Here is a 21,957-nt window from a genome sequence, read left to right as displayed (position 1 = left end):
AATCCATTTCTTTTTTTTATTCCAGGTTATTTCTTAAAACTGTTTTGGGTATATTTTAGGCATCTTGAGAATTTTGTCAACTGCTTACTTCCATTAAAAAATAAGTAGAATGGGAACCTGGGTGGCTCAGTTGTTTAAGCAACCTACTCTTGGTTTCAGCTCAGATCCTGATCTCAGGCTCTTGAGATAGAGCCCCCACTCCCCCTCAGGCTCCGCCCTCAGTGCAGAGTCAGCCTGAAATTCTTTCCCCTCCTCCCTCTCTCTCCCCTGTCTACTCCTCCCCAATGGGCCCACTACCAGGCTCTCTTTCTGTCTCTCAAAAAAAATAAATAAATAAAATCTTTTTAAAAAAATGAACAGAAATCAGAGATGTTGAAGATAAAGATTTTTATAGATTAAACATTGGAACATATGTCTGGACTATAATATCTAACATAACTTGTGTTTTATATCTCCAAACTTAAGTTGCCACACACCGGAACATTCTAGTTTCTTATCAGTTAGTTCTATGGAGCCATGTTTTGGTAATATCTTCCATCTGTGATATTATAATACACAGTCTATTTTAATTTTCATTCTTACAAGATGCTAACCACTCTTCACATGTATGTGTCATACAAACATGTAAAACCACAGGTTTTAGATCTGAAAAGACCCTTGGAACTTTTTATGTTAAAAATGTCCCTCACTTTTGAAGCCTTGGAAAACACAATGCTTCATGGCACTGCCTGCCCCATGTTCTCGGTTTCATCCTCAAAACTCTCATTAAAAATCAGAACCTATTGATAGCACAGAGCAGTATTAAATCACTGATAATTATTCATAGCATATGATCTCCAGAAAAAAAGACCCATACCAGTTGATACACAATGGTTCCAGAGAGTTAGAGGGATAAAAATCAGAGACAGACACTGGGCCGGCTGTGTCTCTTGGAGATCTCTCTGCCCCTACCAGACACATACCCACACGGTGATCAGCTGATAGCGCTTCTCCTTGAGTATTTAACTTTCTTCTTAAAAATAAAACTGAGGTATTAAAAAAAATGATCAAGGTTAAAAGTAGGAGCCATTACAAATATAGCATGTGCACACATACCCAAACACACACTCAGCAAGCTATATTTTGGTTACCCGGCTGCATGTTAAAGAGCTTATTTTGGCTTGGAATTAGGGTTGAATTACAAAGTTTAATTCTAAAGCAAAGAATTTTTTTCTCTCTTTTCATTTGGTTTGTGGAATTACAATACCCTGTATAGAGCTAATCTTAGCCAAGGATTACCCCAAGGATAAAACTAATTTCTTTCTCTGATGGTTAGCCCCAGCCAATTTACACAAGAATTACGGGACTGTAGCTAAAATTAGACCAGTTTTTGGTGACTTAGCTAAATTTCATTTCCTAAGTTTGGTTTGCAGTATCAAAATTTTTTATTTTCCTGAAATATGTGTCTTTATGATGAGATCTGTCCTTCATAAAATCTGATTGTTTATAACCCAGGACTTTGTGGTCTCGCCAACATTTTAACATTTTGATTCTTACATGTTACCCGTGATTTTTAAAATTTATTTTGATTCAAGGATCATCTTGTTTTCTTTTATAAGAAACTGTCCTGCACTTTCCTTTTGTCCTTTTCTAATTTGTTGGTGGTGTCTCAATTCTTTCATTTCTCTACAGAAGATTCCTACAAATTAATCCTCTAGGGTACATTTTCGTAGAGCACAGTTACATGAACATACCAGCATTTAATTAAATATGTTGTCTTCTTTCACTGGTTTTTTTCTAATTGTTGCTATATTATACACTTTAGTAAAGCTAACTCTAACACCAGTCTCCAAAACTTGAGCCTTTCAGGGCCATTTATCCTAAATTTTATTTCTGTATCTAATAAGGGGATCATTTCAGTTATCTGCTGGTGCATTAACAAACTACCCAAAAATGGTTTAAACAATCACTTTATTATTTCTCACAAATCTGAGGGTTAACTGGGGCTCAGCTGGATGGTTCTTCCTTCTGGTCTCATTTGGAGTCTCTCATGCAGCTTCAGTCTATGGCAGATCGGGCTGGAGTGTGCGCAGTGGCTTCATTCCGGCCTCCTTCTTGGAAGGCTGGGCTCAGCTAGGACAACTGAACATTTCCCTCTTTGTGTGGCCTCCAGCGGAGTGGCCCAGCTTTTTACCCTGCAGCTCAGGACTTTTAAAAGGGCAAAAGTAAGAAATTGCCAGACCTTCTTAAGGCTTAGTCCCAGAGTTATTCTGCCACATTCCATTGGTTGAAGTGAGTCATCGGGTCAGCTCAGGTTTAGGAGGAATTAGGACATGAGTACAGGAAGGTGCGGCTAGTCGGGGCCATGTCTGAAGGCTGTCTACCACAGGGGTTGCGTTTTCCTTTTTCTCCATTAAGACCTTGATTCTTCTCTACTCCTTCTTCAGTTCTCTGCATCTCTGGTGGTTTACCCAAGCCTACAAATATCACCTTCTTATCCATAAACATGAGGAATATCCTACAGTGGAGTCCACCAGAGGGCCTACAAGGAGCTGAAGTTACTTACACTGTGCAGTATTTCATGTAAGTTGGTTCTTTTCCTTTTGGCTGATTTAAAAACACAAGACTCAAACACCTAGTAACTGTGCAAAGATAAACCATCTATTGTACTAACTAAATGGAAAAAAAGAGAGGTTTTAGATATTCCCTGCTAAATTTTCTTGGAATGTTCTGTCAGATTAAATTAGAAAACCATTTCTTGGTGAAGACAGAAGCATTGGGTTCTTAGGTGAGGGAAAGTCACTTAAGTGGGGAAAAGAAGTTGGTCAAAATGTTATTCTGTGGCCGAGAAAACAAGGAGGTCCATCATCTCTGAAATGTCTCAACTTATGGGAATAACAGGCATTTTTAAGTGAAACTGAGTGCAGAATTCTGTGCCACCAGCTCTTCCTGTTAAAGATAGTAGTGAATGGACATTTTCACATTTCACCTGTCCCTCAAAACTCAGTGCAAGCAAGAAAGAATGCAGAACATACAGATGATGCCCATGTTCAAGGAAACAGAGGAAATGGCTAAACCCCAAGCCACAAGCTAAGGAACATACAAGCAAAATACTGTGAAATCTAAAGGAAAACAACGGCAGAAACTGAAAGTGAATCTATGCCTTCTTAAACACCAACAGTAGAAATTTAATTTTACAAGAATAAATGTCACAGTATTAAGAAGCTTACATAACAACCTAAGGATATGGAATCTAAGGATTTCTGCCACCAGAAATTGAGGAAATGTCCCCATGAGCCCCAGTTTGGTGCCACAGAATGTCAGAGCAGAAGATGCTGAAAGAGAAATCATGTTCAAATGTCATATTCACTGTAGCGGCCCAGTCGCCCCGGTGAGGAGGGTGCAGAAGGGAGGGGAAGCGATGATGGCTGGGACTAGGGGGACTGTGACCTTACTGATGTGTCTTATGGCACATCAGCCTCCTGCCATTCCCAAATGTGAAGGTGGGCAGGCTCTCCAGCAAAGGGATAATACGATCTGGAGAGGAGGTGTGTGACATACCCTCACTCCTACACCCATTCGCCCAATATTCAATAAATAACTGGCCCTTTTCAAAGAGTAATAGTCCCAAAGAATCTGGCATAGCACCTCTCCATTATTACTGGAAGGGAGAAAGACAAGCATACACACACACACGTGAAAAGTTCCTGAAAAGCTTTCTCGTGGGAATAGAAAAATTCAGACAAATAACTGTTCATAGTTTGAGTCCATGCACAACATGATCTCTAATGGTAAATAGGAAGGAAAGAAGAAAGAAAGGGAAAGGAAAAGGAAGAAGGAAGGAAGGAAGGAAGGGAGGGAGGAAGGGAGGGAGGGAGGAAGGGAAGGAAGATGGGAGGCAGGGGAGAGAGAAAACAAACAAGCAAACATTTAAAGAAAAAAATTCTAAGACAAGGGGAAGAATTTTTAAGCAAGTGGGCAGACTTAGGGAAGAGATGGAAAATAAAAATGTTATATGGAGAGGAAAACCCTATGGCTAACTGATAGTACTTGAGCAAGTGATAGTGACTCTCTGGAGCTGCACATCACGGGTGCATGCTCAGTCTGGGAAAATGTAATAAAAACAGTAGGGAGACCTATCCTGGTGAGTTTACTGAACTTTGAGAAGATAAGGTACTTTGTGACTGTCATAGCAAGAGCAGGGCTCAAGGAGGGTGGGGGGAGGGGGATGATTTCTGTGTGGCAACACGCAACAGGAGACAGTGATACATCCTCTGAGGGAAAAAGAGGTGTGATCTAGGACTCTTAATCAAGTTCAACAGATGTATTTTCAAGCAAGTGAGATGTCAGGAGAGCCCTCCCCTGAGATCTTCCTGATGGGGAGAAAATCACTAACTAAAGATGATATCTGGCTGACAGAGGTAAAGATGAACCTAAAGGAAGAGCTTAGTACTGACGAGATTATTTGTCATTGTGAAAAGACTTGTGCATGCATTGAGACCATCTAAGTGAAGAACTGAGACTAAATAGTGATGGGAAATGTGGTTATCGAAATTTCTTATAAATGTTTGAAACCTAAACAATAATATAACAAATTAAAAGGTAGGAAAGTCTATAAGTGTACCAAGTTTCCTAGCAAGAAGCCATTAAATGTGATCTAAAATGAAAATATTTCATCTTGATAACCAAACATTCAATATTTTTCATAAGCCATTTTCTTACTTTAAAAGATCTTTTAGGAACTAATATCTTCTTGTGGTGATGAAACACCTGAACTACAACAATTCCTTTAATTTCATTTCAATTTCTTTTTCTATTAAAGTTCAAATCAGGGGACGGCTGGGTGGTTGAGTCGGTTAGGCATCTGACTCTTGATTTTGGCCCAGGTCATGATCTGCGGGTCCTGCGATTGAGCCTGGGGTTGGGTGCTGAGCTCAGCGTGGAGTCTGCTCGGGATTCTCTCTCCCCACTTGCACTAAATAAATAAATAAATAAATAAAATCTTAAATAAAGTTCAAATCAGGCTAAATTTGCAACTTTGATTAAAACCATATGTATGGTATAATCTAGTTATTGTCTGTGTATGCAGACATCTAATCATTCCTGTGTGAAGAGAGAAGCATAATGAGATGTCCAAAATCATGTATGTCAAATATTTCAGGTAATAGGTTTTAGAGTGATCTGTTTCTCTGCTGATTACACATTTCTGATTGTTCAAGTTAAAAAAAAAAGTACCCTATTAACAACAACAAAAAGAACAAAGTCATTTTTCTCTATGAAGAAAATATTCTGACCACTAAAGGCAGTGAAATACTTCAGCTGCTATTCACAATGACTTCATTTATCTAGACCCTCATTTTCATTTTCGAGGAGTTTTTCTGGAAGCTGGTGTTTTAGGAAAGAAGACATCACTCTGCAAAGAGAAATGGCTCTTGAGTATGCCCTGGCCTAAAAAAATACAGTCATCACTGCTCTGTGAGAGCAAATAATTTGTATGGTACAAATTTCCAAAATGAATAAAGAAACTTGGCACGTCGGAGGTCTTACATGCTTGTGCCTGTCCAAGATGGACGGAAATACAGAGCAGTGTTTGTCACTGACAGGGCTCCAAGCTCCAAGCTCAGCTCCAAGGCCAAACAGTCCTTGGTTTGCAGCCAGGCTGTGAACCTAGCCAGGTAACCTTGGGCAACTTACATACTATGTTTTTACACTTTGGAGTGAAGTTTGTTTCCAAGTAAAAGATGAAATTTTAACAACAGTTTAAATTCCACCTGCCAAAAGAATTTAGTGCAGAAAATATATAGTGCAATACTGAAACCACAAGCTTTGTCACAAGCTTTGGAAAAGTGGTTCAGAATTCTGGAAAGTATTTTCTCCTCCATCAACCTCTGTCATGGAAAGCTGTCCTGCACTTGGCAGGAGTGAGGAAGGTGAAGGAAAGGGGATCAAATGGGTGATGGCAGTATTTTCCAAACCATAAGTCAAGACCTGTTAATGGACCATGAAATCAGTTTTGAGGGACGTAGCTAGCATTTTTTTTAATGCAAAGGACTGGAATGGTGTGAAGTGGATTGGAATGGAAAATAACTGAATTGATGGCGTGTACTAAAGTTTAAAAAGCGTCTTATGAAACCTTTGTTTTAATATGTTAAATATATGTATGTTTCTGTGAGCTGGGTCACAACGTAAAATGGGTTTCTTCTTGTGGCTCACAGACAAAAAAAATATGAAAGCCCTTAGGCAGTGGTGACCACTTGATGGAGAAGTTGGTCAACAAGATCTTAGTTGTATTTCTAAAGTCTTCTGGCAGGTATAGTTCTTATGAAACAGGAGACATTAGCTTTCAGAAATCTGTTGGCATATTCTGAAAAGAGGAGATAACCCTTAAGCTTTGAGAACACTTGATAAAGTTCACATTTCCTCATTCTCAAGACATGCTCTTGCCTTGAATTATATGATGCCTGTTTCTCCTTCTCCCAGTCTAGCTGCTGCTTCTTTTCTTTTCTTTTTTATTTTTTAGGTAGGCTCCATTCCTAGTGAGGAGCCCAGGGCAGGGCTTGAACTCACAACCCTGAGATCAAGACCTAAGCTGAGACCAAGAGTCAGATGCTCAATTGACTGAGCCCCGCAGGTGCCCCTTTAGCTGCTATTCCTAATTGTACTTTATACCAGCTTTTAAATCTTGATGATCCTGAAATTTTACCCTAGGCTTTGCTTTGGCTTCATGATAATTCCATTCACACCTGTGCCTTAAATGAACAGTTCTGTGCCCTTGAATTCAAAATCACTGCCTCCCACTCAACCCTCTCTCCCGAGCCCCAGTGCCTACTGGGCATCCACAGCGGGATATCTTTCACATACCTTGAATTCAAAATCACTGCCTCCCACTCAACCCTCTCCCACCCCACCCCGCTTCCCCATTTCCCAAACCCATTCCTCCGCATTCCTTCTTTTGGGGAATGTTACACTGTCCCAGACAGAAAGTGACATCATCCGGAACACCTTCATCTGCCTCATCTCTTACCTCCACTCCATCCCCAAGTCCTGTCTCCCCTAATATTTCTTCCTTTTGTCCTGTCATTTATTCCACGGCCACCATCCTTGTCCAAGCCACCGACATCTTCCAGCTGGACCACTGCAGTATCCCCTCAAGTGCTCCCCGGGCTGCCACTGCTAGCCCACTGTGTTCTCCGTGCTGCACCAGTTAGCTTTCTAAAACCCCACCACGCCTGCTTTAATGCCTTCCTAGCCTCCCATGCAACCCCGTCTCTCTCACTGGCTCAGCCCGTGGCACTTCAACTCTCCCTACCTCAGTCTCTCTCACCTGAAAAGTGTTAACAATATTCCTCCCCCCACCTGCTATGGGTGTTGTGTCTTTAATAAAGGAAAGGAGAAATCAATATCAACAACCTCGTCATCCTCATCACCATCACTATAATTACTGTGGCATGCACTCCAACTTGTGAATTTTCCCTAGACCCTTCATAGCAAGCAGATTTTTAAATTTTATGAGAATGTCAAGGTAATTTTTCTTCCGAGAAGAAAATGACCAATATTTCTTAAAATAGCCCATCAAATTGACCTTCATAGGCATAGTGGACTAAAATCTTACATAATTACTAGAAGAATTGATCATATGTTTTGTAACATTTTTACTGTAGCTCAAGAATAATAAAAAAAAATACATGCTTTCAAAATGTGCTATCCACATTATAATTCACAGAAAGGAGAGGTGATTGCAGAAACTCAGACTCATGCTCCTGAGGTAATGAAAAAAATTGCCAGCAGCAAATGTGGATTCTTTTTTAGGTCAATGACAGGCACTTTTGTTGTTCTGAAGTGAAGGTCTGAGCTTCCATTGAGTTTTATATAATGACTTTTTTTCCTGTTGGAAAGCACAGAGGGCACATCATTATTAATTCAGTTTCTTTCTGAGCAGATATGGGCAAAAGAAGTGGCTGAATAAATCCGAATGCAGAAACATCAATAGGACCTGCTGTGATCTTTCTGTGGAAACTTCTGATTACGAACATCAATATTATGCCAAAGTGAGGGCCATTTGGGAAACGAATTGTTCCAAATGGGCAGAAACTGGACGATTCTATCCATTCTTAGAAAGTAAGTAACACAGTTGTCTGTAAACACGGATAATATCAAGTTCTCCTGACGATCGAGTGTACCGTCTCGGCCTCACCTCTCCGAGAGGCCCGTGCTCTGGGGGCTCTGTTCTGCACTCTGTCCCTCAGCTGCTCAAGTGACCAGCGCATGGTGCTCCACCTTGCTGGATCTCAGAGTTTCATCTTTACCATGAGCGGTTTTGCTCATTGCCAAACTCAGTGTCTTCTTGTTCTGAACTTGGTAGTGTGATGATGTATTTCCAGGTGTAACTCAGGGTTCAGGTAACATCTTCTTGATGTTTGCTTTTTAAATTTTTCCACCTCTTGTTCTGTGGCTGACTCAGCTGTAGAGGATCCATTCAGAGCTGCCATAATGAAGCTTACAAGTATTTCTCTGGTCCTGGAGCCAGAACCTATCCTCTGGTGCCCTTCTAGGTAAGACGTCAGCAAATTATGTGCTCAGACCAAATGCAGCTCGGCCCCCTTTCCATTTTTCTACGGGCCAAGAGCTAAGAATGATTTTTACATTTATATGAATAAGAGTTGCAGCAGAGATCATATGGGCTGTAAAGCCTAAAATACTTCCTGTCTGGACCTTTATGGTAAAAGTTTGTGAACCTCTGTTCTAGATCATTCTAATCACATCTTCAAAGTTATTTAACAGTGCTTCATTCCTCCATGGCTGATTTCCCCCACATATCAAATCATATTAATGTTATTTATCACCAACTATTCAAGTCACAGGAGGGTTGTAAACACTTTTAGTTGTATTTACCATCTGTTTATCCATGGGATTAGGCACTAAATAAATACAACACTTGAACTTTCTGTTTTCATATTGTGTCAGGGAGTGTGAAATGAATGTTTCAAGATGTGGCATAACTTGGGCTAACCTTAGAGCAATCTGAGTCATCTCAACTAAGGGGGCGGGGTGGGGGGGCTTTCGGGCTTTGATTCCAGTAGGATTATATTGTAGTTTTATCCACGGTGATTTTTACATCCGAACATGATGACTCCCTCTCCCCTCCCCTTTAAGCACAAATCGGCCCACCAGGGATTGCTTTGACGACAGATGAGAAATCCATTTCCATTGTTCTGATGGCTCCAGAGAAGTGGAAGAGAAATCCAGAAGACAGTTCTCTTTCCATGCAACAGATATACTCTAATCTGAAGTACAATGTGTCCGTATATAATACTAAATCTAATAGAACGGTAAGCCTGGAATGGAAGGGGGCCTATAATCTGTGTCACTTTCTGCAGCCCAGACACAGGGGAATCTGGGAAGATGTGGTATTCAAAGACATGTTAGACAAGATACAGTGGAAGCTGATATGTAGACATCTCAACAACATCCTTTGGATTTCCCTTACAGATAACACTCTCTGTCAGTGGGGTCTGATGTTGCTATTGGGTGTAGATCCATTGTCCACCTCACTTTGATGGAGAGCTTTGACTTGCGTAACATCTGTCAGTCACTCTCCAAGAGAGAAAAAAATGTCAGCAAGGACACAGGGCAAGGTTGAGTAAGAAATCTGTCCTTATGTTGTTGTTTAGACTTGTTCCCAGAATGGTTCCATTTCCTGACCATGCTCTGCTGAGCTAAAGGAAACGGGTATTTTAAAGCTATTGCCAGGAAAAAAAAAAAAAAAGCTTGTAGTAATAGGGAAGGATTTAGTGGTATCTCGGTGTTTTATTTCCTTCTAGAGCTATCTGTCTGGGGTGGTGCTGGAATTCTTTGACTCTAACTGCTGTTTGCCATTCCCCCCCCCCCCCCACAGTGGTCCCAGTGTGTGACCAACCACACGCTGGTGCTGGGCTGGCTGGAGCCAGACACTCTGTACTGCGTCCACGTGGTGTCTTTCGTCCCAGGGCCTCCTCGTCTTGCTCAGCCTTCTGAGAAACACTGTGTCCGGACTTTGAAAGGTAAGCTTAAAAAGTCTCAACTGGTCTGAGGAAAGAACTCTGAAGAAACTAGGAGAAGTGTGGCAGGTATAAACAAGGTTTTGCATCAACATGGATGGAACTGGAGGCGGTTATGCTAAGTGAAATAAGTCAGACAGAGAAAGTCCATTATCATATGGTTTCACTTATTTGTAGAACATAAGGAATAGCGTGGAGGACATTAGGAGAAGGAAGGGAAAAATGAAGCGGGGGGAGGGCGCCTGGGTGGCTCAGTTGGTTGGGCAACTGCCTTCGGCTCAGGTCATGATCCCGGAGTCCCGAGATCGAGTCCCACATGGGGCTCCCTGCTCAGCAGGGTGTCTGCTTCTCCCTCTGACCCTCCTCCCTCTCGTGCTCTCTATCTCTCATTCTCTCTCTCACAAATAAATAAAATCTTTAAAAAAAAGAACATAAAATTTATTAAAAAAAAATAAAGGGGGGGAAATCAGAGGGGGAGACGAACCATAAGAGACTATGGACTCTGGGAAACAAACTGAGGGTTCTAGAGGGGAGGGGGGTGGGGGATGGGTTAGCCCGGTGATGGGTATTATGGAGGGCACATACTGCCTGGAGCATTGGGTGTTAGACACAAACAAAGAATCATGGAACACTACATCAAAAATTAATGAAGTACTGTATGGTGACTAACATAACATAATAAAATAAATAAATAAATAAATAAATAATTTTAAAAAATAAATAAACAAGGTTTGGATAAATCCATGTCTACCAGAAACAGGTTGAGACAAAGGTAGAAACAACCATCACCAGAAATGCATTGAGCAGCCTGGGACTCTGCCATTGAACTTGGCCAGGATTAAGAGTATGTTTGCATCCTCCCGGGAAACTCAGCACCTATCCTGATATCTGCTGCCAACAGGCCTCTTCCATGGGAAAAAAACAATTAAGAATTTTTACACATATCTTTTCATTTTTTAATTATAGTCCCTTTCATGAAGAGAAGTTCTGTGGTCTTCAAGAACATCAAATGTTAGTGCTAGAAACAAAACATTTTTCCTAAAAACACTTGAAGACAGCAGCCTTTGCTCACCCTCAGGAATAAAATTACAGGCTCTGCAAGTTGCACTGAGATATCAGTCACTGGCTGCATGGACGTCTGGGATCAGCGAATCCACGGTTACCCTCACTTACATTGCTTCTCTCTCCTTCCTTTTGTCTTCTCATGTTTCCTGAACTTGGCTGAAGATTCTCACTCCTGTTCAGAGACATAGGGTTAGGAGCTTGGCATTTGCTTATTTGTGTTTCCCCAAGGGTTGGAGGACCTTGAACTCAAAGCCTGAACATTAAAAATTAACCCTAAAGTTGGCCTTCCTCAAATGGCCCCTCATCTATTGTTCTTCCGGCTCCCTCTTCCAAACACACTGGCCTAGGACAAATGTCACCCCTTTTCCCCCAGGCCAGTTCCATCGCCAACTATGGGATGGCCATGGTGACAGGAGCCCTGCTTTCCTCTTCCCTCACCCCGCACACAGCACAAGATGAAACCGTCCTAAGGAATCTAAAGGGGATATTGTGATATTCGAAAGTGAAAAGCTGTATTTTTCAGACTCTGTCCTTTCATACCTTCCCCTAAAATGAAGGATTCTCTGCCATATGTCAAATAAAACTGAAATGCAGAGCAAGCAAAAGGCAAAACAAAGCAGACTGAAGAAATCGTTTCTGTATTTGGAAAAAGTGCTCTGTTTACTAACAGCTTGATCAGCGGCCAAGTGGTAGGAATGAATTTCCAGTGGAGATCATTTAAGCAGTTGGCAGATTTAAAGCAACTCAAGTACAGATTCCATTAAATACTTCCTTTAAGAGATGCAGCCAACCTTCTCACTATAGTCTAGGAAAGGTGACAAAATAAGGAAGCATCTTTTCCGGGTCTCACCTTTTCCATGATATCCCAGCTGGACTACCTCTTCTGGAACCCTCTTTGAAAAATACTTCTACTCTCCACAGTCCGCCAGCCCTAAAGTATAATTACAGTTTGTTAGGTTTATTGTGGCAAACATGTCCTGCTGTATACTGAGTGCCGTCGGTCATTGTTGTCGTGGCATGTTTTAATTAGGGCAAGTTCAGTCCAGAGACCAGCGATGGCGTTCAGAGGACTAGGCTGAATCGCGGCCTCCTCACGGGGGAGGGGTGCTCAGCCACCTGCACCATCAGCACTGTGCTGTCTTCACCCTTCCGTGTGGAACCCAATGACACATGTACTCCTCAGGAGCTGTTTGGGTGGAAGAGGCTGCCCTTGGACCCCTGTACCTAGACTTCTCCCACTGGCTCTTGTTGACCTCCCTCATTGTCCATGACACTTCTCTTTCCGCTCTTTCACTAGATAGTTATCTGGAGAGTGACTTTATTGCTTTGTCTCAGGCCTAGGCATCAAGAGTATCCAAACAACTGTACAGATGAAAGAGCTCCCATGACACTCTCACTGAATTCATCAGTGTGTAAAGAATATGCTAGAACTTTTGCCATGAGTGCTAAAGCTCTTCCTTTTTCTACTGCTGTATTAGTCAGTACTCTCCAGAGAACAGAACCAACATATATATATGGAGAGAGACAGAGAGATTTATTTTAAGGAGATGGCTCACAATGACTGGAGGCTGATGAGCTCAAAATCTATTGGACAGTCCAGTAAGCTGGATATCCAAGGAAGAGTTACAGTTCTTGTCTGAAGGTCATCTGCTGGCAGAATTCTCTTTCTCGAGGTGGTCACCATTTTTTCTACTAAAGCCTTCAACTGATTGGATGAAGCCACCCATATTATAAAAAGTAATCTGCTTTACTCAAGTCTATTCATTTAAATGCTAATCTTGGGGCACCTGGATGGCTCAGATGGTTAAGCATCTGCCTTCGGCTCAGGTCATGATCCCAGGGTCCTGGGATCGAGCCCCACATCGGGCTCCTGGCTCAGCAGGGAGCCTGCTTCTCCTTCTCCCTCTGCCTCTCTCCCTGCTCATGCTGTCTCTCTCTCTCTCTGTATCTCTGTGTCTCAAATGAATAAATAAAATCTTTAAAAAAATAAAAAATAAATAAATGCTAATCTCATCTAAAAATGCCTTCTCAGAGACATGTAGAATCATGTTTCACCCAATATCTGGGTACCATGGCCTAGCCAAATTGGCACAGATAATTAACTATCACAACTTCCAGGATCCTATAGGAGACCAACAAATAGAAATCAGTCACACTGAGTCCTATTCACAACTGTATAGTCTGATCAATGGCGGGCCAGCACTGCTTCCTTAAAAGCTGTTCACCAGGTCTTTTCATTCCTGTATGGACTTTTACTTGTCACGAACCTGCAGCACAGCAGCACCTGGAAGGAAGTCACTGCCGTTCTCAGCACACACCAGCTCAGCCACCTCCCTACACACATCTCAATCTCCAGGCCTACCCAGAAAGTCTAGCTGACCCACTCAGGGATGGTTCTGTTAGCCACATAGAAGGTGACACCACACATTCCCAACTTCTACTGAATATTTGGAAATGGTTGAGTCAAATGAGTATATGGAAATTCAGGGCAGCTTAATAGGATCATATCAAGAGGGCTTTTTTTTTGCTTGGTTTAAAGTGTATAAGTTGCTGGAATATTAGACACACTTAGCTTCAAATATAAGAACCTGAATGAATCTCACAGCCAGACATAAAATGTTGGACTATCTGCTGATTGGGTTGTTGATGCATCTACACTGTAAGGTTTGCAACAAGTCCAGATGAGTCCCGAAGACCAGCTCTTGTCAGAGAATAAGCATTCTGAGACCCTGTATCACTTTTCCTTTAAGCTTCTCAATTTATAAATGAAAAACTGAGCTCCTAATTGTAAGTGATCAGCCCAAAGCCGCCTGACATTGCCAATGTTTTCCCACCACACCGAATCAAAAACTCTCTATCTCTGTCCTTTTTTTTTTTACAGACCAAACGTCAGCATTGAAGGTTAAAATCATCTTCTGGTATGTTTTGCCCATATCTGTTACCGTGTTTCTTTTTTCTGTGATGGGCTACTCCATGTACAGATATATCCATGTTGGCAAAGAGAAACACCCAGCAAATTTGGTGAGTGTTCAGTGTGGCAGGAATCATTATAAACCCTCCCTTCCAGGCCAGTACAAAAGGAAGCTCAGACACAGATCCCTTTTACAGGCAGCGTGGGTTTAAAGAGTGGATGAATTAGAAAACACTTTCGTTACTAGGTTCTCTCAGTAACATAACCAAAGAGAAAGATTCCTCAGCTTTGAAAAGATTTCACGTGTCATGAGCAGATTAGACTAGGTCTTGAGGTACACAAATAAATTTAAGTTGGGATCCACACTTTTCCAGATGTTCAAGTTAAGTTGGGTACGAGAATTTCAAAATGATACATGAAGGCTATGATGAAAGCAAGCAGCGAGGACTGGGGAGGTACAGGGAGGTACAGGGAGAGCATGGAAACCCCGAGTCGGGGACCAGGAGAAGTTTTACGTCTAGCCTCGCTTAAGAAAGGGGAGAAAGAAGTAGAGCACCTACTGCTGGCAGAAAACCCAGCAGGGACCAAGGTGCATAGATGTTTGGAAAACCACATGATATTGCTGGATCATAGGTTGCTGATGAGGAGCTACAGAAGTAAGACCAGAGAGCAGGTGTTAGGGCGAGGTAATGGGAGAATCGGGTGTTATTCTAAGGAGTTTGGGCTTCGTATTGTCTTGGTAAAGAGAAATCTCTGTAGGGTTTGGAGTAGGCAGCGTCAAGGTCAATATCGTGTTTTAGATCCAGTTGGATAGTGGGTCTAAGACAATGTTGGAAGGTGTAAGACTGACTAGAAGCAATAAAAGGAGCTAGGAGACTGTGGCAGTTGTCCAAGGAAAGAAGGGGAGAATCTAAAAGGAGAGTGGGATGTAGAGCTTGAGACAGGCATGGAATGGGAGCACTTCTAGGAGGAAAATGGACAGGACAAGCATTCACAGCAAGGAGAGCAGGAAAATATTAAGAAGGAATAAATATGCTTCTGGAGGGTTTAGAAAGGCTGGGCATATTTTAACAATAAGAATGATTTATTTGCAAATTATTAAAACATGTTCACATAAACATGATGCATACATGTATTCCTGTTAGTTCGGTTTTAAATGTTTCTCTTATTCTGCCTCCTTTTAGACTTTATTTTTTTTATTTTTTTTTTCTTTAAAGATTTTATTTATTTATTTGACAGAGAGAGAGACACAGCGAGAGAGGGAACACAAGCAGGGGGAGTGAGAGAGGGAGAAGCAGGCTTCCCGCCGAGCAGGGAGCCCGATGCGGGGCTGGATCCCAGGACCCCGGGATCATGACCTGAGCCGAAGGCAGACGCTTAACGACTGAGCCACCCAGGCGCCCCTAGACTTTATTTTTTTTAAAGATTTTTATTTATTTATTTGAGAGAGAGAGATAGCAAGAGAGAGTACGACCAGGGAGGAGAGGGAGAAGCAGGCTCTCCACTGAGCAGGGAGCCCAATGCGGGACTCAATCCCAGAACCCTGGGGTCACGACCTGAGCTGAAGGCAGACGCTTAACCAAGTGAGCCACCCAGGAGCCCTCCTTTTAGACTTTAGAGGGAGCTTCCTAATGGCACAGGGAGACGTTCCTGGGAGAAACATTCAGAGGAGAATTGAGCACATGAGACTTTCTGAAACCAAAATGTTATAAAAGAATGAGGCTGAAGAATGAACAAAATTTACATTTTGTAAATGTTAAATCACATCATGGGGTGGACAATGAGGATTCAAACATAAGTCATGACTGGCCATCTCAACAGACACCTTCCATATCCCCAGCACCATTTTAATCTCAAACCAGTTTTCCTGACATGATTTAGAGTTTCTCTACCAGCCATAAACAGGCAGATGGATTTCCCTTTTTGGCCTCATTATAGTGGGATTAGAAAGGTATATGGGGAAATAAGTGAAACCATCCCTACTCCTGTGCCTCTTTCCTTCTTTACATCCAGTTTTCATGTCCATCCACATTTCATGTCCAGAGTATGTCCTAACCAGGCTGGGAACCCAGGTAACCACTGCTAGTTGACAAATACATAGTCAACAATAATTAACAAAGCAATTTCCAAACTGTCTCACTCAGCCCTCGCCACTTCTCACGTGGCAGAAATTCTAATTTTATACAATTAAAAACTGAAGCTCAAGAAATTAAAAAACTGCCCTGCATTCCATGGGCCAGGGAGGGGGTAGTCTACCCTGATCCTTGGACGGGATACACCCCCCCCAGGGACCACTGTTCACTTCCATAAGCCTTTGCGTGTATGTGTGTGTGTGTGTGTGTGTGTGTGTGTGTGTGTCTTGGGTCTCTTGCCTCCTTGTGAATGAAACTTTCTGTTTATTCCAAGAATAACTGTCATTTTCATGAGTTGGTAAGAATAGGTCTTTAGAACTATGTGATGACAGTATAAATTCTACTTAACAGCTGTTTTTCTTGTTTCTCTCAAGTGAAAAGGTGAAAACCATTCTCTTCTCTCTTTATAGATTTTGATTTATGGAAATGAATTTGACAAAAGATTCTTTGTACCTGCTGAAAAAATTGTGCTTAATTTTATCACCCTCAATATTTTGGAGGATTCTAACACTTCTCATAAGGATGTAAGTGTAGGGGAAAAAAGCGACGATGTATGGGACCTGAATGAGCCCCTCGAGGACCAGGAGTCACATCAGGAGGAAATGGAGGTGAAACACTTAGGGTATGCTTTACATTTGATGGACATTTTCTGTGACTCTGAGGAAAGCACCAAGGGTACGTCCCTAACCCAGCAGGAGTCAAGGGGCAGAACAATGCCCACAGATAAAGCTGTTGTTGAATACGAATATGCTGTGAGAACTGCTGACTTCTGTGTGGGGCCTGGAGATCAAGAGCTCAATCTGCAGGAGCAGGTATCCCTCCAAGGACAGTTCTGTAAGCAACAGGCAGCTTTGGTAGACCTGGGCTCCCAAACACCACTGCATTCCTATGCCCCTCAGCTGCGAGACTTGGACCAGCTGCTGCAGGAGCACGTGGACACAGCAGAGAAGCCAGATGAAGAGTCATCGACCACACTGGTGGATTGGGACCCTCGGACCGGCAGGCTCTGCATACCGTCATTGCCTAGCTTTGAACATGATTCACAGGGATGTGAGCAGCCTGAGTTCAAGGAGCTCATGGAAGGCCTCTTGTCTAAACTCTATGAGGAGCAGGCTCCAGATGAGCCATTGGAAGGAAACGAAGCCTATCTCATGAAATTCATGGAGGAATGGGGATTATATGTGCAAATGGAGGACTAACCCTGAACTTCCCTTTGTCACACCCCTGCTGTTAAAAGGCACATGAGTTCAAACATAGGAGTGACCAAACAATAAAGGACGTGAGATGAAAGAAGTTTACTCAGATTTTCTGTGTCCATGAGAATTACTTATTTCTTCTCTATTCTCATAACACTACTTGTTTCATTCTGCCTCATACGGGGGGTTGGTTCACGCATGTGGGTCTCTCACGATGATGGTGGGCACCTGGAATGCAGAGGCTGACCCACTGTTTTGTAGGCATTCAAAAATGTTTGCCAAATTGGATGAAGAATTTACTCAGGTGAGCGTGTATGACCTCTTGGTTGATTATTTTCAAACAAGCCTACTTCTGCATTTATTTTCTGGGCACTTACCAAGTGTATGGCACTGTAAAAAAAATATTTCATGAAGACTATTCATTTTATAAATACTCCTTTGTTTAGAATTTGGTTGATTGTCAGAGCGATGAGATACTTAAAACATACAAATATCACAAAATTAGTGGTAAGTTGGTGACATTTAAACCCAACCCACTATTCAAACACAATAATCCAAGTTCAGAATGAATAAATCAGGCACAGATCTTGATATTACACATTTTTGGCTACTTAAAGTGTCCATATTAATATTCTATGAGAACTTCTGGAGTGTTAACATAAATGTTATTATTATTTTGTAGTCAGAAAATGTCCTTGCAATAACTTAGTAGGCACTTTTAGTAGGGGACTAACCTGAAAGAAAATGCCATCTTTTATGCTACATAGTACATTTATTTCCGGAAATGTGTCTTTATTTTTTTTTAAGATTTTATTTAATTATTTGAGAGAGAGAGAGAGAGTCAATGCAAGAGAGCACAAGCACAGGGAGCAGCAGAGGGAGAAGGAGAAGCAGACTCCCCGCCGAGCAGGAGCCCAATGCGGGGCCCGATCCCAGGACCCTGGGATCATGACCTGAGCTGAAGGCAGATGCTTAACCAACTGAGCCACCCAGGTGCCCCTGGAAATATATCTTTAAAAAGATATTTACATTGTCTCTAAACTGCAATGTGTGTAGCAGGTGAAGCACTATGTCACTATTATAATATCAAATATTCTATTTGAATGAGCAATAATTCAAAGACCCCTTGGAGTATGTATGATGAATATCCCCTACCTACAGAATCTTAAAGTCAATAAACAATGATATACAAACAAGGATATACAAAATATACAAACAATACACAAAATATGCAAACAATATACAAACAAGAATATAGAAAAGAAAAAGATAGAATATGTAAGGGAGAATGTATTAAAATTCGCCACAATTTACTGTGGGAACTGAAATGTACCATAAACAATACCATCCTAGTTAATTTCCAGGAACTAGTCCCATCTTCTTCACCATTCACCTAGAAAGTTCAACTCTGTAGTGACTGCATTAATATGTGACAGAATTGATAAAGTTGGCCTATATAAAATTACGGACATTTGACAGTTTTTGACCTGCAGAAGCAGCAACATCATATTATTTGACCTTAATACATATTTGTTTTAATCATGAACTCATGATCCATCCATGCTCTTGCAGGAAAAAGATAACATCCATATTTCCTCGTTTATATTTTGGCACAAGCAGACAATCCTGGTAAGACAGATGGATTCTGGAGTCATGGTCTGTAGAGATTGTCCACAGGTCCAAACCATTTCTGATCTAATGATTTAATTTAGACTATAATTACATTAACCAGAGTGTTCTGTTCCTCTCAACTTGGTAGACATGATTCTGCTGGTTTTGAAGAACAAATTTATAATACTAACTGTAAAAGACATTGAAGAGTGGGAAAGAGCGAGTTGTTATTAAGAGCAGAGAGAAAACAAAGTGACTGGTGATAGTTTGGTTTATTTGTTTTAGTCACAAAATATTTACTTGAGCACCTGCTGTGTCTTAGTGTCCTCATCTATGAAATAGAGATGACAACTCATTTAGGGCTGTTTTGACATGAACAGAGTTGGAATACAGAAGACACTTAGAACAGTGCCTGGCCCGTAGTGAGCGCCATGTGCTTACTGTTATTAACTGCCAGAGCATGTGCTTAGTGCCAGAAAGACAAGCCATTTGGACATGACCATTTCAACTCAAAGCCCGAGTGTGCCTCACCTGGTTTTTCTTACCCCAAAGTGCCATCGTACTTTGCTTCCTACTTTATGCCTTCAGATTGAAATCATCAGTGGTTTTGTAAAAGGGAATCGAATTCTGAGTTGCTTTTACATCATTCTAAGCATGTCAGGAGTATTGAGCATTTCGAAAATTTTGTTGCTTCTACATCTTCCACGTTCCATAGGTTCTCCTCATGAAAACATCAATTCGTGGCCCCATTTCCAGAACCTATGAATTCTACGTTGGGTGAATGAAAATACACCCACTACAGAGTGAGCGAAGCCCATGTACATGGGAAGGAGGGACGTGGAAAGGGACACTGACCCCTCAGCCTACAACATGGGAAAGATCTGGTGACCCCAGGCTCAGCTAACTCCCAAAGAAATAGTTTTTCTCTTGCAGAGAAAAACTATTTGTACAGCCCAGAGCGCAGATCTATCCAGCATATGGTAAATTTAATGAGAACATTAAATAGAGGGCTCCATCAGCACAGATCAATGCAGCTGGATCATAAATCACATTCTTTCTGGCTCACACATTACCACCCTCACATCTTGAGGGGAATTTTTGCTAACCTATTTTGGAAGAACTGGTTTTCTCTATTTTCTTTGTGGTTCCTTTCATGGTATTTTCTATAAATCTTCTATCTACAGTTTTTTTTTTTTTCAAAGACTGTGCAAAAGCACGTGCCTATTGTTTTTTTACCAAAGAGTGCTATGGTTGTAGGTATTTTAATGGTTCTTGTTTTTCACTACAGGAGATAAACGTAGACATATTCATTGTAGAGTAACTAGAAGTGAAGGGAAGGGGGCTAAAAATTACCTGTCAAACCCCCTCCCAGTTTCAACCACTGTAAACCTATTAGGTAGAGAAATGCTTCTCAACTGGGAGTGATTTTTAGCCCCAGTGGACATTTGGCAACGGCTGGAGACATTTTTGATTGTCATGACTCAGAGGAAAGGTGCTGCTAGTGTGGGGACTGGAGCGAGAGGCCAGGAATGCTGTTAGACATACTAGCATGCACAGGGCAGCACCTCATAAGAAAGAGTTCTCTTGTCCAAAGTATCAGTAGTGCCTAGGTTGATTACCTTGGTGTCGAATTTTCCAGACACTTTCAAGTATATATGTGTATATTTTTCCCAAAAAGAGGAATCATACTGAACTCTTTTATAACTTGCTCTTTTCACTCAAAAAATATAACAAACTATCTTATTTTAACTCTACTTAGATTAACTTTATGAAGCCTCAGTCTTACACTAGAACTATTGAAATGGCAGATTATAAATTATTTTTTTCTAAATTCAATGATTTACAATGTTTTTAGTCAAACAGCCACCAAAAGTTGGAGTTATTAAGAGCAAAGAGCTGTGAGTCCTTTACAGATAACTGAACCTCTCCAAAATGTTATTTTCTGAAATCACTACCTCTGCGGAGCGGCCGGCTGATTGTTAGGTGGTCATTTATCTGTCCTTTGAGGTATTGGCTTCCCCTGTGCTTAGTTCTTACTACTCTCCTCCTGCAGTCTTTGGGATCTTCAGTGACAGGTGCTGGAAGGCAACCTTGGCTTTCACTATAAATACTGGATAAACATTCATCTTTATCACTGATATTCCTCCAGACTCCTTTACCTGCAGTAGCTGCAAGATTTCTTTCTTACTTTGTTAGTTTGAGTCTTCAACAGATTTTCCAGTTGGTGTTCATTTCTGAATGCCAGTAAGGATGCCAGGTTAATATTCCTATTGCTACATCCAAGGCTCTCTTCAGAAAGAGGTGAGAGCTGGTGTGTTTATGCAGATAGAGGGAGGCTCCTTCTGTCCTTAGGAATGGCTGCCTGCCCATGTTTGTCTCTGGTGCTTTGCTAAATTTGTAAGCAGATGAGGTATTTTCTCCCTTACCTTATCAACAGATTTCTTTTGATTTCTCAATCTCTCATTCTCTGGATTAGGTGGTACTTGGAGGTTCCCCACCAACTCAGAAAAATGGACATATGCCTCATGTTTATGTTTTCATATACAGGCCACTGGGACAATGAACACTAATGGGGATAAATACTATCCACCATCCACCATTTTTGTCTGTCCCTGGAACTGACATACGTGGGACATACGAATCTTAAAAGGCTCATATAGTTAAGATAGTTGACCTAATGGTCTCTCTTCTCATGAACTGCATTCCTCCCCATTCTGAAATTGATTCAAAATGCAGATACTTCAGAATATCTGATATAAGGGGGGGTAGAAATCGTGGGAATTTTAATCCCAATCCCCAAAAAGGAGGCATGCAATATTGGATCTTTATTAGATTTATTGGCTTTGTGCTTCTAAAAGAATTTATTAACAAAATTAACTAACAATTGACTAACTTACTAACAATTTGACTAACAAAGGTATATATGGATAAATGAAAAAAAAAGCCCTAGAACTTTTCAAATTGACTGAGTGATTGATTAGCAAAAGAATCAGTATGGTATACTGACTGAAAGTACAAACTGAAGC

General features: G+C 41.3%; 1 protein-coding gene across 1 annotated transcript in view; it reads left to right on the top strand.

Annotated features, from left to right (window-relative positions):
- Positions 1-17,422, top strand: part of IL20RA (interleukin 20 receptor subunit alpha) — a 34,071-nt gene extending 16,649 nt beyond the window's left edge. The window contains exons 2-7 of the mRNA XM_025861129.2: positions 2,427-2,562; positions 7,919-8,097; positions 9,133-9,308; positions 9,875-10,019; positions 13,963-14,102; positions 16,535-17,422. Coding sequence (XP_025716914.2) covers positions 2,427-2,562; positions 7,919-8,097; positions 9,133-9,308; positions 9,875-10,019; positions 13,963-14,102; positions 16,535-17,323 — 1,565 coding nt within the window. The 3' untranslated portion in view covers positions 17,324-17,422. The remainder of the gene's footprint in view (positions 1-2,426; positions 2,563-7,918; positions 8,098-9,132; positions 9,309-9,874; positions 10,020-13,962; positions 14,103-16,534) is intronic.
- The last annotated feature ends 4,535 nt before the right edge of the window (positions 17,423-21,957 follow it).

The sequence above is a fragment of the Callorhinus ursinus genome, unplaced genomic scaffold, assembly GCF_003265705.2.
Source record: "Callorhinus ursinus isolate GAN/ISIS: 27379988/994484 unplaced genomic scaffold, GSC_fseal_2.0 scaffold6, whole genome shotgun sequence".
Classification (NCBI taxonomy): Eukaryota; Metazoa; Chordata; class Mammalia; order Carnivora; family Otariidae; genus Callorhinus; species Callorhinus ursinus.
This window is presented reverse-complemented; position numbering and strand designations above follow the sequence as displayed.